Genomic DNA, 18,281 nt, shown 5'->3' on the forward strand with positions numbered 1-18,281 from the left:
CCATTCATAGATTCATTTCTCCAGCAGTTTCATATAAGTATTAAATGTAGGACAGATAGGATGGAAACCTGTAAGAAAGCAGCCCCGTTCCATGGATGGAGAGGGGTTTCTCCATGGATGAGAATGGGTGTGTGGTTTGCATGCTGCCTGCATCCTACAGATGGGGTTTCTCTTGTTTGCTGGCATGCCATCACCCAGTGCTGGTCCATGGACCAGAGGTTGGGGACCCCTGCTGTAAGATATTATCAGGTGGCAGAATAGGTACCTGGAGTTCCTCAGCACCACTCTCTGGATTTAATCAAACAGGTAGGACCAATGCCCAAAGATCATTCATTGGTTGGTAGTACTTAAAGCCACTGAGAAGTCCAGGGCAACTAGCAGAGCCCCATTTTCCCCATCCTTTTCTCAGAGTAGGTTCAGAGTAATTGAAGTAGGTAGCCAAAAAATAATATATCAGATTAACCAAAACAATAAAATCCCAGTTGAAATGATCCAAGTAATTAGTATCATTTAGGTATGTTTTGAATGGCAAGGATCCCACTGCCTGATCATCTTTCCTATAATTAGCCTGTTTGAGACTAGCCTAATTCTCCTTTAAATGACATTTATAGTATAGGTTAAACCAGTGGTTCCCAAACTTTTATCAGTTCACCACCCCCTTGGTGCTACAAACTAATCCTCAGTGCCCCCCATTCAGTGGTGGAATTCAATTTTTTTTACTACCTGTTCTGTGGGCGTGGCTTGGTGGGCGTGGCTAGAGGGGTCATGTGACTGGGCGGTTTGCACGACAGAAGGAAGATAGTAACAGTAAAATTCAAAATTGTAACAATTAATTGCACATTTATTCAAAATGTAATTTAAAAACATTTTTAGTTAATGTTAATTCAACAAAATTGTTGAACATGATCCAGTGATACCAGATTTTCAAAGTCTGACGGTCATTTATCAAGAACCTTAGTAACTAGTAACTTAGTAAAATTTAGTAACTACTTCACTGTTCAGTAAATTCTGCGTAATACAGTACATGCCTGATCATTCACACACACACTGCTGCCTTTTGTTTTTTTTCAAAATAACAGGGTGGGGGGTGGGGGTAGAGAAGAAAGAAGAACTTTGTTCTGAGGTATCTGCCATTTCAGAAATGCTCATTCGACTGCCCCACGTGATCAGTCTTTCCGTATTCCTCAACATATGGGTGCCCAGCAGCTGGTCAGAACCCTAGAAGTACTTATGGAGCTGTAGATGATACTGTGGCAAAATACAAGCCTTGCAGCTCATGTATACTCACACAACGTAAGAGTGATGTCATTATCCAGGTTTATCTGTGACAAAGTTCTCACTGTGCGTAAATATCAAGATAGGAAGGGCACTTTATTAAAAAAACTGCAGTGTTTTGACTCCATTGGGTTATAAAACATCTCGTTTGGCATGCTGGGAACATTTAGACAGCATTTTCTTCTAATACGGGACGTTGTTCTATCATAATTTTGTTTTGCTTTGTTTTTTTCCTGTATGTGACAGTATCCAACTTTAGACAGTAATTAGACCACTTTTTATTTACTTCTTTTAAAACAGTATATGTTGGAGATGCTTATCCGTTTTCCACAATCTTCCCTATATGAGATTACTTTGCAACTCAAAGTTTGAAAAACCACCCAAAGTGCCCTTCCTCCCACTCCTCGCTTTTTAAGGCCACCTCTATGAATGGAGCAAGGAGGCAGAGGGGGGGGCTAGCCTCTCTCTCCCCCCGCTGCATGTTTACCTGTGTTGCATTTCTAAGGTGGGAGGGGTAGAGGCAGGCGAGAGTGGCGCATCCGTGTGGAGCGGGTGCAAGAGGGATTGGGGGTGTGGCTCCGTTGTACAGGCGTGCCGCGGTGCAATCCTCGCAGAGACGGCTCGCAGTGCAGCCCCGGAAAGGGAGTCAGAAGTAAAGCCATTTATAAAAGCGCAAGAAGCAGGCAGGCAGGCAGGTGAGCACTCTTGTGCAGTGACATCGGACTCACTGCGTAATGCAGTGCCAATTCCCAATCCCTGAAATGCAGGCCCAAGGACAGCCCCGTTCAATCCCGCATCTCTTCTCCATGCACAGCACACGCAGAGTCCTATCAGAGGAGAAATGCAGGCCAAAGGCTCTTCTCTTCTTTCTCTGCCCCCCCTTCCCTCCCCCCCCCACCTGACATGCTTGTATGCTTCCTGAATGAGCGAGCGAGCGAGCGAAAAAATCCTTTCAGTCTTTGGGACGTTAGACTTAATTTCATCCCTGCCGGAAGTGCTCAGCTGACTGGCGGCCAACAAATCCCCAGGCAGAATTGCGCCCTGCGAGGGGGCACCTGCAGCACTCCTCTGCCACCCCCCTTGCCTCTTAGCGCCCCCCTAAGTCATCCCACTGCCCCCCAGGGGGTGGTACCGTTCACTTTGGGAACCACTGGGCTAAACAATGTAGGTGGATCCTTGAAAACCTGTGAATCCCTATTCTTAAAAAGCAATTACTATATAAGCCAACACCAGCTAGTGAACTGGTAGCTGTGATTTCACATTGTTGTGTGTCATAATAGTAAATCTAATTGTAATAAATATGAATTGCATAAGGAGAAAAAAAATTACAGAATATCTTAATGTGTGTAATTGAAAATAGTTATGGTTATTTCCTAGCATGTTGATTTTATTGCGTTGTCAAGTTCATATGGAAATTGCTCGTATTGAAGAAAAATCGGACAGAGTAGAGACCGCAATGGAACACCTGGAGAAGGCCATCAAACTTGATAACAACGGACAGTACCACGAATATCTGAAAATGGCTTTCCATCGGCTTAGCTTAAATACCATGCTGTATAAGTCTTTGGAGCGCCTGGAAGACCAAGCAAGTTTGATGATTGAACAGGTATATATATATATATTGGATATATTAGAGCAGGATGTGTTGTTACTAGAGCATCAGTACGATTGGAAAAAGGGGGGCTGCAAATGTCTTGAAAAGTTTCGAGGTGTTGGAGTGCTCCCCCTCCAGCTCTTACACAATGTAACCAGTACGATAAAGAGAGAAAGGGTTAAGGTCAATACACATATATTGTTGGGGAACCAATACGTGGCGCCTTTCTTCCTCTTGTTTGCCACAGAAACGCCATGTGAGGAAAAGAGGGCAGAGAAGTGGTTGCTTCCTCCTAATTTTGTTGCTTGCCCAGAGCCAACGGTGACATGTGGAAGCAAAAGGTCAAAGCTTCTTGTCATGTGGAAAGAAAAAAGATGAAGGGGGGGGAAATATTGTATCCTGGAGGGGGCTTAGCTAATTGGGGTGGGGGGGTCCTGAACGGAATGAGTCTTCTTCATTCATCATCATATTTTCTTGAATTTTTACAAGTATAATTCGTCCTTTTTCTCTCTAGGCTAAAAAAGGAACCGCAAATGACAGTGTGAGGAAAAAACGCTCTCTGTTGGTGAATGCTGGCTTTGCACTAGCACCGGAGGCTTTTCAGGTGGTTCTTGATAGTGAAAACGAGGCTAAAGGTAATTTGAGTTTTCAGTCTTGGCAAAACTAAGATATTTCATTCCCCCTTCGGCTAACAGGCTTGGATTCAATGATCCCTTGTTGCAATGGGAAAAAATTAAATCACTTCCATGCCACGTGGTTAATTTTTGAGAAAGCTCCATTAATAGTGACCTCTCCTTCCCATAATAATCCATAGCAGCTTCTCACATCCGAATTTGAACAGCACAACGTGATAATTATGAGAACAGGAACCATTTTCCTGCCTCTGATCTTCATTTCTGGTGGAGCTATTTTACCACTGAACAGACCAGTTGTAGTTAAAAGTAAACATCTAAATCACATTTTCACGAGGTGTTCTTTTTTCCTTCACAGTCATGAACTTAATTTGAGACTTAATTTAAGATCCTTATGGGCAAAAATTATTTTCAAAATATTCCATATAAATTGTTTATGGTGGTTCAGTGCTGCAGGAAAACTGTTCCCTCAAGCCATAAGGAATCCACAGCTTTTCTGCAAACATTTTGTAGACCCTCTGTATAAATTAGAGATGAGTTTTAATTAAAGAAAGCTGGTAAAAATGTAGATTTGGAAGAGTTGAAAAGATGCTGCTTTAGATATTTGCACCATTTAGCAGAGGATTGCTTGACTTCCTAAATACATCCATGTTTTGTGTACGTATATTTATGTCAACTTTTCAGTGTTTTGCGGTTACAAAAACATCTTGTCCTTTGAATTGTTTATTAGTTACTTATTTGATTTTATTTATATGACTGACACTCTTACCAACTCTGGGCAGTGTACAAAATCGAGGAATTAAAGCAATATAAATAACTGTAAAAACTTAGCTGCCTAATGTAAACAAAAAAAAATGGCATTTTTGTTACAACAAACCACTTGGGCCTCACTAACTTTTCAGCTCTCATCCCTGGGCAAGTAGCCAGGTTTTAAGTGCTTTCTAAAAGTCAAGAAAGTTTAAGACTTATTCTCAGAGAATGACAGTAGGGAAATGGTCAAAATCAGTTCCTGTCACTTCAGTCTCCTTGGGCAAATGGTTTAAGGGAAAACGAAGCGCGTATCTATCTGATGGCCTAGTTATTATGTTGTTCTTGTGTTTCCCCACCTTCGAATATCTCCAATTTTCCAAACTGTTGAAGTGAAGCAAAAAAGAAAAAGGGAACATACTGTAATGTAATATTCCATTACTAATAGTTTAGTTTTCCAAAAACCTTTGCTTATATTTGATTTTTTGAAAGAGGTTAAGGAATATCTATAATATAAGGATTTGGGGGGCAACGGCAGACCAGGTTCATTATACGTATTTTTAGTTGGGGTTTTTCCAGGGCTAGGGAGATCAGTATCCAAGTAGAGATTGTGATTTTAGCAGACAGAATTCAAAGCCAGATTTCAAAGAGACTATGAACATTGGAAGGGAGCGTGACCCGACAAAAGCGCGCACGACCAAAGCACGCCAATAAAACCGCATCGCTAAAACCGCGACATCATCACAGCGACGTCATCAGCGCGGCGACAACAGCGCGGCGACAGAAGGGCGCTTTAAAACAGCGTGGCGACAGAAAGACGATTTAAATTAAGGTAAGGGTTAGGTTTAGGGTTAGATTTAGGGTTAGGTTAGGGTTAGGGTTAGGGTTAGGGTGCTGAGCTCTTCGGAAGGTGCGGATTTGCCCTCCGCGGTTATGTCGGCGCGGAAAAGGGCTTCGCGGTTTTGTCGGTGAACCGGAAGGGAGTCTCTCCGCTTCTGAACTCTTGCACTGAGAAGCCTTGCTGGAACTCTTGGCAACCTGTCTGCAAAAAACATGATCTCTACTTTGGCATTGATCCAGCTGAGTCCCTGGGCATGGAGTTGTCTAACAACCCCCTCACTGTGTGTGTATGACTATTTATGGAATGTAGGAATAAACATGTAACACTGATATTTCCAACAGCTGCTACAGGTAGTTCTTGACTTACAACCACAACTGAGCTCAAAACTTCTGCTATTAAGTGAGACAGTTGTTAAGTGAGCTTTGCCCCATTTTACAATCTTTCTTGCCGCAGTTGTTAGGTGAATCACTGCAATTATTAACTTAGTAACATGCTTATAAAGGGAATCTGGCATCCCCCATTAACTTTGCTTGTCACAAAAGATGATCACGTGACCCCAGGACATTGCCATTGTCATAAATATGAGTCAGTTGCCACACATCTGAATTTTGATTATATGACCATAGAGGTGTTGCAGTGTGTGTGAAAAAATGCCATGTCACTTTTTTAAGGGCTCCCTGTACTCTACTGTAGTTTCTATAGAACTTTTATTTACCAATCCTTGTCCAACATCTCAACTAATTGTTGTGAAATAAGTGTGGTAGCAATGCCATGAATCTATTCCAAACAATATTAAATTTTCTTCCTTCCTATTTAGTTCCCCCAAGTAAACATAAAGATCAAATTAGCTATCTCTGTGCGAAAGCAGAGCACCACACTAAAAATGTAGAGAAAGCAGATGGGCATTTGAAGAGACTAGGACATGAAAACGAAAAAGAAAGGTAATTATGGTTGCAGACAAATATTCAAAAATAAGCCATTTTGTTTTGTTTCTTAAAAACTATTTTATCCTGATAAAAATACACCCTGGTGTCCACAATTTCTCCCAGCGTAAAAATCACTAGAGTGCCAATAGGTATTCTTCCTGTTATTTTGATGTTTTGGAAAGTTGTAATGTTGGAAAGAAATGGACTTGGAATGCTGAGGAGAGGAACTAGAAAGGAACAGAAATGGGACCAAATCTGTTGTATGGGGAGAAGTCAACAAAAGAAAGCTCAGTACTGGATCCCGCTGTGCTATGGATCCGCCCACAAATGCGAGTTCAGAGGAGGAGGGTGAGGAGGAAAATGTGGAGCGGAGTATTGGTCAGGATTGGGGCTCAGAGAATGCTAGCCTGATGGAGCAGCCTCGGCTGGGTCAGTAGGACGAGTGACAGGCTGAGGCAGGTGAGCCACTGTGGCAGCAAGTTGGCCAGAAGCCTCCGAGCTAGGAGCGGGAACCCCTGCCACCCATTAGCAATAAGGAGGAGGGGGAGTCCACAGATCTTCCTGATCCAAGGACACCTAGAGCGGAGAGAAGATAGGCATGACACAGCTAGACCCCCCCTCAGGGTCCCTTGAGTGTCGCTGGACCAATGTGTCCATTTCTGTGCTTGGTGTCCCTGTGCCTCGTATCCTGGCCTGGTCGACTCCCGGACTACTTCCTTGGACTTCATGTGTGCCCGTTAGATTTGGCTCCCCACTTGCTGTACTGAGCTTGGAATCCGGACCTGTGCAACAGAGATGCTTTCCAAGGACCTATTTGATTAAACGTCTGTAGAACTGTTACCATACCCGGGGCAGAGGGGGGGGGGGCTCAGTGGGGTAGCACAAGGTGGAGAGGCAGATAAAACATTCCCCAATGTTTCCCTATGGCAGATGCAGTTACACAGAGCCTCAGATCAATGTCTGACTATACAGATCTAAGCTTCTTTCCTTTCTTCAGATGAGGGAAGTATGTGAGAGAGTAATAAACACAGCCCCCCCCCCCATGCTTTCCCGTGCACACAGACACACAAATGCAAAACATGAAGGCAAAGCAGAAACGTATAGAAGTATATTTGTCCTCCTTACTACCCAGATGCCTCCTCTGGCCCTCCATGGTGAAGGGATTGAGGGTAGAGGGGAATTCAACACAGTATTTAAGAGTTTGTGTGTTTACATTCATTATCCTCTTTAAAAAACTGAATTTTTATTTTAAATCTTTGCTACAGAATCCGCCTGTGGTCAGAAATAGCCAAAACAGCACGGAAGCAAAGCGTGTGGGACGTTTGTCGGGCTGCATGTAGGTTCTGCCTCCTGTATGATGATAATCAAGCAATAAAGATATCGAAACGCAAAAGATGTAAGTCTTGGTATTTGTATGTAATATAATGTCATAATCAAGGCAAATAATCTGTTTTTCTTTGTAGACGCATGGATGGAACCTTTTCTTCTCTATAGTGGCGGGGAAGATTCTCCGGGAATGGGTAGTAACTCTCTGCCTCTCTCCCTGGAGACTGAGTCATCTTTTTTTGGACAGGCCTCCTCTGACTGGTTCCTCCCCAGTTCAACTCAGTCTTTGGCCGAGTAGAGAATTTAGACTTCTAAAACATTCCTGGATTATCTTCCAAGTGTGAGGTTATACAGGTGTCGACAGAAGAAAACTGCATCAGATATGGTTGGAGACCTAAATTTTAATTCCTGAATTAGTATTACGTGTGAAATAGATAAACAATTAGTGGTTGTCTGTGTCACAACTATCATCATATGACATACAGATTCTGATTTGGGGGATGAACATTATCCCATTCACTTAGAAAGTTACCACAGTGCCTGCCTCATCAAGTAGCATCTAAATTTATCTAAATATTTCGGCCATGTTTTTCTGGCACCAATACAGAATTGGTTTAGCAGAGCCTTCATCTTCTGTATTTTAGGGTTCCTTTTCCTGAGCGAGTTAGTTTCCCTCCTGACTCTGGCGCTACACTTGCCTTCATTCCTGTTGTGAATTGCTTTGAGCTTCATCTCCCCTCCTCTTTCAGGCTTAGCAGGACTTGATGACCGAAACGAGAGCTGGTCTTCTACTAGCATCAAACTCAGGGCTATTGGGGATACGGCGCTCCCCTATCACATCAAAGGGGGAAACCTCTAGGAGATATAGGTAGTCCTCGACATACAACACTTCATTTAGTGACTCTTCAAAGTGACAGCGGGGCTGAAAAAAGTGACTTATGTCCACTTTTCACACTTATGACATTGCAGCATCTCCATGGTCACGTGATCAAAATTCAGCCGCTTCACAACTGACTCATATCTATGATGGCTGCAGTGTCCCAAAGTCATAGGATCCACTTTTTGCAACCTTCTGACAAACCAAGTCAATAGGGGAAGCCCGTTTTCTTAACAACTATCTTACTAACTTAACAACTCCGGTGATTTACTTAGCCACTGTGATAAGAATGGTTGTAAAATGGAGCAAAACTCACTTAACAAATGTCTCACTTAACAACAGAAATGTTGTTAAAGAATTGTGATCGTAAATCAAGGACTGGCTGTAGTTTGCAATCAAAGCAACAAAAGTATGTTTGGTGTTTCCCTCTCTGTTTCAAATATGTGGATGCTTCTTAAGACTTTATTTTTAAAGACTCACCACTGTCAAACTGTTCACTGAAGCTGCATTACTATTCCTATTAGTCTTCTCATCGTTCCTATCGCCCATCTCCTCCCACTTATGACTGCAGGACTGTAACTTTATTGCTTGTATCCTTACGATTGATATTGATCTTGATTGTTTCCTGATTGCTTATTTGTACCCTATGACTATCATTAAGTGTTGTACCTTATGATTCATGGCGAATGCATCTTTTCTTTTATGTACACTGACAGCATCTGCACCAAAGACAAATTCCTTGTGTGTCCAATCACACTTGGCCAATAAAGAATTCCATTCTATTCTATTATCAAGTTTCCTCACTATCAGGAAGAGTTCAGGTGCACTTATCTAATTGTCCTGGCGAGAACTTTATGTTAAGGTTCATTAAGATCTGAGCAGGAATAAAACACAAAAAGGGCTGGGATTATTTTTTCATTTTTGTGAAGTTATTCATTTTCTAGACTTACCCTGGCTATTTTTAAAAATCATCACTTGAAAATGTTGGTTTAATGCTATTAGTTACAGTCATTAGTTCTTGCCACACGGGAAGATGAAATTTTCAGTGCCACTGCTAAAGGTGCGTCTCCTTTTAGTCAATGGGATGCTGAAGATTAATAGTTTAGTTTCGATGTCAGCAACTTAGATGGCCTTAGAAGAGAACTGGGCTACAAAATTCCACATGGATATTAGATTGCAGCAAAGAGATACAATATAGGAAACTCTCTGTGCTCATCTAATTGTTGTTGTTGAATTTGCTTTTGCCCTCTTAGCATATTTACATTGATCTGAACAAAATGTTGCAATGCAGGTAGTCCTCCACTTATGACTACAATTGAACCTAAATTTCTCTTCCTAAGTGAGACATTTGTTAAGTGAGTTTTACTGCAGTTATTAAGTTAGTAACATGTTTATAATGTGACTCTGGGTTCCCCATTGACTTTGTCAGAAGGTCACAAAAGGAAATCGAATTAACTTGGTACTGGTCACGTGGACATGGTGATGTTGCAACGGTCATAAGTGTGAAAAATGATCCTAAGTCACTTTTTTTAGTCCCGTTGTAACTTCAAATAAACTGTTGTAAGTCAAGGACTACTGTATAGCATATTACCCCTAACCAACCAGCTTTTTTCAAATTCTAAGTTAGCCAATGTTTCACAAAGAATTTTTAAATTGTTTCACTAAGTGACCACGCGAAAAGTTTTAAACGAATGCATTTTGTGTGTCTTTTAGTGGTGAAGAAGAAAGGCAGCGCAAATGCAACAGCTGAGGAGCCTGAAGGAAATGTATTAAGAGAGTCACCGGTGCCTACTAAAGTATTTTCTTTAGAAAGAGATCTACTTAGAACCTTGGCAGAAGTAAGATGTATCAATGCAGAGGTTAGTAAATTAGGCAACTATGAGATAGTTTTAAAATCATTTTGTACATTTTTTACAGGATACTGATATTCATTACTCTAGCTCAGGGATGTCAAACGCGGGCCGGCCCAGGAGCTGGAGCCGGCCCGCAGGCTCCATGGGGCCACCCTGGAAACAGTGAAGGATCAGCCCATGCAGTGGTGGGTTACGGCCAGTACGTCCTGGTACGGGCGTACTGGTGCTTGCTGGGAGCACCAGGTTCCGGTACGGTGCTGCGGAGGGTCCGCCCACCAGCCCACCTTCCTTACTTGACCCAACTGGGCCATTTGCACATGCGCACGCAGCGTACGGCACCTGCGTGATGCTCGAGCAGCTAGAGCATCGCAGGGTGGTGGTGCGCATGCATGTGCAGCACACGAGCACGTGGTGGACACCCGGCGTATCAGTTGCGACGGGATCCAGAACCCACCACTGAGCCCACTGCCAGGAAAAAACAGAACTTGGGAGGGCCTCGCACAGTTCTCCCAGGCCCCCATTTTTGGCCACAGCGGCCTGCAGCCATCTGCCAGGGAAAACAAGCTCTGTTTCCACTGGTAAGGGGCTGCAGGAGGCCGCCGTGGCCGAAAACAGATCAGGAGCCTATTTTCGCTGACAGTGCTCCACCACAGATGCCCCCACCATGAGTGATGTGAAGCTGGCCACGCCCATCCTGGCCCCTGAGGTCAAACCCGGATGCGGCCTTCACGTTTGACCCCCCCTGCTGCTCTCGCTTGTTTACATATGGCTGCTTTTTATGGGGGAAGGACCTCTGGCAAACTCTGGCCAATAGTAAAATTAAGTATGCGTATAATGTTCGTCTCCTCCGTGCATGTAGTTTTGAAATAAAGAAATGATACCAGTTGGGTTTTTTAAATTTCTCCTAACTATTGTTTCATGGGTATCATGTTTTTCAAACTGACTGTTTTGGGCCATAGGAAAATTGAAAGATTAATATCATCATAAAATTTTACGTGTTATGCATACAAGGGAAAGTCTTTTCCAGTGTAAAAAACAGAAGCATCAGGATCCATATTTTGCTATACCAACTCTTAGAAGTCCCATTCAGTGTGACCAACAACAGACAATGTGGGGAGTTTATTCCTTTATTTTTATTCTGCCCTTATTATTTTTTACAAAGAAGTCAAGGCAGCCAATATATCCAAACGCACCTTCCTCCTCCTATTTCCTTCACAACAACCCTGGGAGGTGAGTTGGACTGAGAGAGTGACTGGGGCAAGGCTAGCTGGCTTTCATGGCCATGGTGAGACTTGAACTCATGGCCTCTTTCTTTCTAGTCCTGTGCCTTAACCACTGGTCCAAACTGGAGTTACATCCCAATATCTGTAGAATGCAAGTTCCATTGCTATGCAGTCTGCATAAGAGCTTTTATATAACTGAGTATTTTCCCCCCAAGCATTTGAACTATTCATACATAATGCATTGGATGATACAGCTGAAATTAAGGCTTCATTAAATATAACAGATTAATAATAAATAGCCCTGTTTAAAAAAAACTTTCATTTATGTTTTTCAACCAATTTGGTTCCCTGTGATTTGTGAATATAAAGAACAGATTTGTTGAAACGCAAGCGTTTGGGATAAAGTGATGGATTCGGATCCTGAAATATTCACCAAGTGAAAAAAAAATAAACCCTGAACCTCCAGGATCAGGATGAATGCTGCTGGGAGCTAAGTTAAAATTAATCACGGAAGCTTTTTTTCCCCTACCAGTAATAGCAATGGAATGAGAAGTAAACATCTGGCTTTAGCTTTGTTATGGCACCTGTGCATAGAATAAGAAAACATAAGAATACAAATAGTCTATGTCTATCACTAAGAACTTTTATGCAGTGTTGATCTTTTTTATATTAGTTCCTTGATAGTTGTTTTTTCCCTCCCGGTGTCTGTATTTAGGCTACAATTCAGTTACTAAGAACAGAAGGCGTCCAGCTCAATGATTATCCTGTCCTCCCCGTAGAGGCAAATACACACATTTCAGGAAACTCTCAACATTCAACACGAAGTGGAAAAGAATCCGATTGGAACGTATACAGGTTGTTTTGAAGTACTGTTATCTGCTTTGTTTTTGTTTTTTTAATGCTTTCAAAGAATTAATCTGTTAAAGTTACCCTCATTTTTATATATACAGGTAGTTTTCCATTTATAACAATTTGTTTAGTTGAGTGGTCAAAATTAAAATGGCACTGAAGGAAGGAACTTATGACCGTTTTTCATATGACTGTTGCAGCGTCCCCAGGGTCATGTCATTAAAATTTGGATGCTTGGCAATTGGTTCATATTTATAACAGTTGCTACCGGTACGTCCCCTAGGGCAGGGGTCCCCAAACTTGGCATCTTTAAGACTGGGGGACTTCAACTCCCAGAATTCTCCAGCCGACTAGAGAATTTTGGGAGTTGAAGTCCCCCAGTCTTAAAGCTTTGAAGACCTCTGTCCTAAGGTCATATAATCACCTTCTGACAAGTAAAGTCAATGGGAAGCCGCCAGATTCACTTAACAACCAGGTCACTCACTTAACCACTGCAATGAATCACTTAACCACTGTGGCAAGAAAAGTCATAAAACAGGGCAAAGCTCTCTTAACGGATGTTTCATTTAGCAGCATAAATTTTGGGTCAGTTGCAGTCATAAGTGAAGGACTACTTGTAATTAGTATTTTGAATTTTGAACAAGTACATATTTCTTTCAAAATCTATATATTTTGTGCAGGTAGTCCTTTACAGTCATTTAATGACTGTTCAAAGTTACAATGGCACTGAAAAAATTGACATAACTATTTTTCACACTTACGCCTGTTGCAGTGAGTTACATACATACAGACCTTGGAGACCCTCCATTCCAACTCCCCCCCCCCCAAGCTGGAAACCCCACAGTCTCCCCCTTAGTCTCTCCTTCCCCCTCCCCCCCCCCGGGTGCCTGGAAGTTGAAGTCCTATGATCCATTATGAGATTACTCTCAAAGTAAATTTTATAAGATTTCACTATAAAAGAACCTTAGAACAATAAGGAGTGAATTTATTTTAACAATACTATAGCACCACTATAAAGACTTTTGCAGTTTACAGGTAATATAAAAACATTGATTGTACAGACTTCCATAAAAATAACTTTATAAGGGTCACCCAAACATGAATACACAAACAATAAAAATAAGAAGCTAAATACGCTATAATAAAATGATAAATTGTGTGAGGTTTTCTGTAACAACCCCATCTTTAATAACTTCTACAACATCAACAAAGAGGGGGATAGCCTGAGCTCTACCGTAAATCTGCCCTAAAACTTTGGCCTTGCAAGTAAAAACCAATAATTTCTTGCTTCCTCTCCTTCAAACTTCTGAAAATGCCATATCAATAAAAGTTTTGCACTATTAGATCTACAGTAATCAAAATGTTATTGACTGATCTCTTTATTTGCACAATAGAAGCCAGGTGTCAATCGGAAATGATTTTTTAATCATAATTATTAATAATATATGAAAGTGGGGGTAATTATGTATGCATGTATGCAAATTTATACTGTATGTAAATGTAGGAGAACGTAATATTACATTTTTAAGGTCTCCAAAAGACATCCGTGGCAACAGATGGCTAGTCTTTAGCAATAGCAATAGCACTTAGACTTATATACTGCTTCACAGTACTTTACAGCCCTCTCTAAGCGGTTTACAGAGTCAGCTATTGCCCCCCACAATCTGGGTCCTCAATTTACCAGCCTCGGAAGGATGGAAGGATGGTCAACCTTGAGCCTGGTGAGATTCGAACTGCCAAACTACAGTCAGCAGGCAGTCAGCAGAAGTAGCCTGCAGTACTGCATTCTAACCACTCCGCCACCACGGCTCTATAGAAGAATTTTATGATAATATATTATTTGAAAATAGTTACGTTTCATAGATTGAAAAAATAATTATGTTTCAGATGTTTCCCTGACCATACAGTATATGCAATGAATTGTCTTCTCTTTCTTTTGCTTTTCTTTTTGGCAATTTAATAATTTACATTTCTACTTATTAAGCAACTGGATAAACCGCTTATCTCAATATGCTATGGAAAACTTTCTACGAGCTGTCAGAATTGGAGAGGAGTTAAATGAAGCCTGGATTGTACATAACACCGTGGTGTATGTCTTAAATCACAATAAGCATCTGATTATTTCAAAAAGGCAGAGAGAACTTGTTGAACCCTTTCAGATTCTTTTCAATGCTGTTAAGAATATTGGGAATTTTGGGTAAGTTTTATGAGAGTTTAGTTGGGTGTTTGATGTTTTTAAGGTTCATAAAAAGAAGGTATATCCTTTAATGTCCTTTTGTTGTAAGAATATTGTTGATTTTAGATAGGTAACAGTGATGTTAACAGATGAATGCTTTTTTTTTACTAAGGGAAGCCTTTATAGTTCTCCATTTGAATAATGCCACTTGTTATTATTGCTGGCTGATGAGATACACTGGGTGTTTCTGCACAATGTAGATACTTAACTAGTCAGATCTCTCATGCTATGTATTATTTTGTCTAATTGTGTTACAAATCACGTACATCCATACATCCATAACTATTCTAAGAATATGAGTTCCAGGTATAGCTATAAAAGAAGAGACAGACATTACCATCTCCGGAACTTAAAATATATTATCCACATAGCTTTCTCATCGTCAGAGTGTAAAAACTACCATTGAAGAGATATTTGCCTTTATACATCACTGATCACTTTGGCCTTTGCAGGCGTGAAGAGGCCCATCCACTCACCTCCCGCCTGTTATTAGCTCGGTCACTTTTGCTTCAGACATGTTCAGACGATGGAGGCTTAGCTCCTGTTGCCTCCTCCCCTATCGCCCACCGCTGGGACAGCTCATCCCCAGGGAATGATGCTGAGCTGTCAGAAGTTGCTTTAACAGCATTCTCTCTGCCCCCCCCCCCCAAACCACCACTCCTCTGCCTCACAGGTATATTTGATATATCAGATTCATTTGTTGTTTTGCTGGTGATCCTGTAATCAGCCCGGCTCGTTCTTCATTGTCCATGTCTCATATGGCTGGAAGCAGCTCCACCGGGCTTTTCGGTATTCGGCCCAGGCTGGCTTTGCCTCTGCAGGACAAATCTGCTTGCCCAAAGAGGTGTGTGTGTGTGTGTGCGCTGTCGATCTCTACTCCCCGATAGGAATCGATAGGTCGATAGGTCTCTGCTCATCCTGCAGGATCTTTCCTGGTGCCTCAATGCCTGGTGAGCTGGTAGCAGGTCGATGTGCCTTTTGATGGAGTTATTGTTGGAAAACCAGGCTTCTTTCAGTAGGCGTACCCCTTCGGTTGCATCACCTTCAGTCTCTTGAAAACTGAGCATATATAACTTTAGTTCTTCCCCTCCTTTCATTGCTGTACATTGAATTCTTTCATTTATGATATTTACATATAATTAAATATTATTAACATTCAGGTACATAGCTAAGAGTATTGAGAAGAAAGGAGAGAAAGAAAAATGTCCTATCGTAATTAGTTACAATTTAGGAGTTGAGTTTAGAAGTTGAGCATAAAAAAGTTTTTGTTGCATAATAGAGGTTTTGATCTTAAACTGATTACTTAATATTAAAATCTTCAACGATTTTGGAATCCTCTGTGTGTTTGTAGGAAAGGGAAAAAAATAGATAAATGAGCAAAAGTAAAAAGGACTTTTGATATTTCTGACTTCCCCTTTTTAGGCACTTGCTAATTTGCAATATTTGTAGACATTTAGGCCTCTTTAGAAGCCAAGGGAATTTGTCTTTCATAACTGGTTTAAAAAAATTTTTCATCTCGTCCCTCCTTTCTTTTCAGTCTGAAATTGTTTACATTCCAGCTGATTACTGTAAGTGCCCTGCCTCCATGTAGACAAAATAGTTTTTCACTTTTTATGCTGTACTAGGCTTAATAAATAGATACATAAATAGAAAATATTTAAATAATGAATATGTATCTAAACTAAAAATAATTAAACAAAAACAAAAAAATGATATAAAAGAAAGTATCCAACTACCAATATCCTAGCTAATGTACTAAACAGGCGGAAGGAAGGAAGGAAGGAAGGAAGGAAGGACGGAAGGAAGGACGGACGGACGGACTCTACTTATAACCGCCAGTTTCATTTAAGTTACTTCTGCCAATACTTGGAAATAACATTAAAAAAATAAGTAGCAGCAACTGTTAAAAGAAAAAGGGAAATAAGAAGTTTGTTTTTTATCTGATAAGCACAGAGTCTTTGAGAACTACAATAGAAAATGATCTTTCAATTTTCATCCCCAAAAGAAAGAAAGAAGATTGCTAGATAACAATCCTATTTCTTGCCGAAATACATTCCAAATCAAAATATTTTCTTAAATTCAGTTCACTGGAAGGCAGATCTGGGTAAATCGTTATTTGCATCTCCAGGATATTTCAAGCTGGTAGTTTGTCTTGAAAGTTGAAAAAAGTGGTGTCTGATGCTGAATTTCAAAAACTATTAACTGTCTATGAGACGCTGCCTTTTGCTGTTCATCTGTAAGCACTCAGGTTCTCAACTCTAATATTGGTTGACAGTGAGCCAATATCCTGAATACATAATGCTATGTAAATTAACAACAGCTTATGCTCCAGAGGTAAATTGTTTGGTAAGTGGTTTCTCCTAAAGCTACTTCTGTGGTAGTTTAATTTGCTGTTTTTTAATTATTTATTCTGAAATTGTTCTTTTATGTAAGGTTAATTCTGAGTTCATGAAAAATTCTAGTAATTCTTTTCCTTGCTTCCATCTGTTTAACAAATTAAAAAGCTTGAGTTTATATACTTTGCTCTCAGCTCAAGATGACTGAGGAGAATCATTTTCATTATGTTACATAGCGTACCATTAAAATAATGCTATATCCCAGTTAAAGCAAACTGGGTGTTTGGGCATAAATCACTCACCATTTTGCTATCTATATGAGCAGATTCATCTACAGCAGGGCTATCAAGCTTAATTTCATTGAGGGCCTCATCAGGGTTGTCTTTGACCTTGGGGGCCGAATTGGCATGGCTGGGGTGGGTGTGGCCAGGGTGGGCCTGGGGGGGGGCATCCTCTGCCAGTGAAAACGGAGCTGGGAGGGCCACGAGCACAGGCACCGCAGCCAGATCCAAATCCTTCACTATTTCCAAGGCGCCCCTGGGCCAGATCTAAGCATCCTGTTGGCCGGATGCGGCCCACAGGCTTTGAGTTTGACAGAGTTCAGACTGAAGATGAAGTCCAAGCATTTTTAATTCACTATTTTATTTATGGACAGTGTTTTAAAATATTGGATACGTCTAATGTCTTTCTATTTCCGAACTCTTTAAGTCTGGAAAAGAAAGGTGTTTTTTTCAATCCCCAAATTATTTTCCAGGCTCTAATTAATCACTCAAAAGGAGGAAAATACTTTGCATTTCAACCAAAATGTTACTGCTCTTTAATTGCTGTTAAAAAGTTGAACTGTTGTAGGTGTCTCTGGATCCAAATGTTTAAGTGACTTACACCAGTAAATAGATTTTATTTGATATCAATAAAAGGTGGCTCCTGGATATTTTATCATAGCCCGCTCTCCCTCTTCAGCCGTGCTGAGAATTGAGATTATTGGCTACAAAATGAATTGGACTTAGTGTTTTTTCCATTCTTTCTTTAGGGCTACAGTTTGCTTATTTATTGCTCAACTTATATCCCAAAGGTGATAACTGATTGTATTGTTATCATGATATACCATACTATTTGTCTTTTTCCTTTTTCCTTACTTTTTGGTTAAAGCATTTTCTATGCGTGTTTTTTCCTCTTTCACTCTTGATGAAGTGCTCTGAAAGAAGGAATAATAAGCCAAACAATCTCCTCCACAATTGTTTCTAGCTGTAATATACTATTTTTTTTATTGGAAAATTGTCTATACTCTTTCTTTTTTCCTTTTTGTATCTACGGGCAGCATATTACGTCTGTCCAGCATACATGATGGGGCTGGAACACGACGGTATACAGTAGCTGGAAACAGAAATACTAATTATGGAATTGAAGGCTGTACAAATAGTATTCGGAGACTTGTATTCTGAGGATGGATCTGCCTGAACAAAATAAATACTTACTGTTAACAAATCTGTTACATGTTTGGTATTAATGAATGCATATCTTGACTTGGTTTAGGATACTAACTTTAAACCCTTTCTCTTCCTTTTG

General features: G+C 40.7%; 1 protein-coding gene across 1 annotated transcript in view; it reads left to right on the forward strand.

The window, feature by feature from the left end:
• CFAP46 (cilia and flagella associated protein 46) overlaps nucleotides 1-18,281 on the forward strand; it is a 94,036-nt gene that overhangs the window by 14,519 nt on the left and 61,236 nt on the right. Inside the window, 7 exon segments of the mRNA XM_032231705.1 lie at nucleotides 2,653-2,881; nucleotides 3,384-3,504; nucleotides 5,907-6,030; nucleotides 7,281-7,411; nucleotides 9,932-10,077; nucleotides 12,010-12,149; nucleotides 14,128-14,340. Coding sequence (XP_032087596.1) covers nucleotides 2,653-2,881; nucleotides 3,384-3,504; nucleotides 5,907-6,030; nucleotides 7,281-7,411; nucleotides 9,932-10,077; nucleotides 12,010-12,149; nucleotides 14,128-14,340 — 1,104 coding nt within the window.

Source organism: Thamnophis elegans, chromosome 15, assembly GCF_009769535.1.
Source record: "Thamnophis elegans isolate rThaEle1 chromosome 15, rThaEle1.pri, whole genome shotgun sequence".
NCBI classification, from domain to species: domain Eukaryota; kingdom Metazoa; phylum Chordata; class Lepidosauria; order Squamata; family Colubridae; genus Thamnophis; species Thamnophis elegans.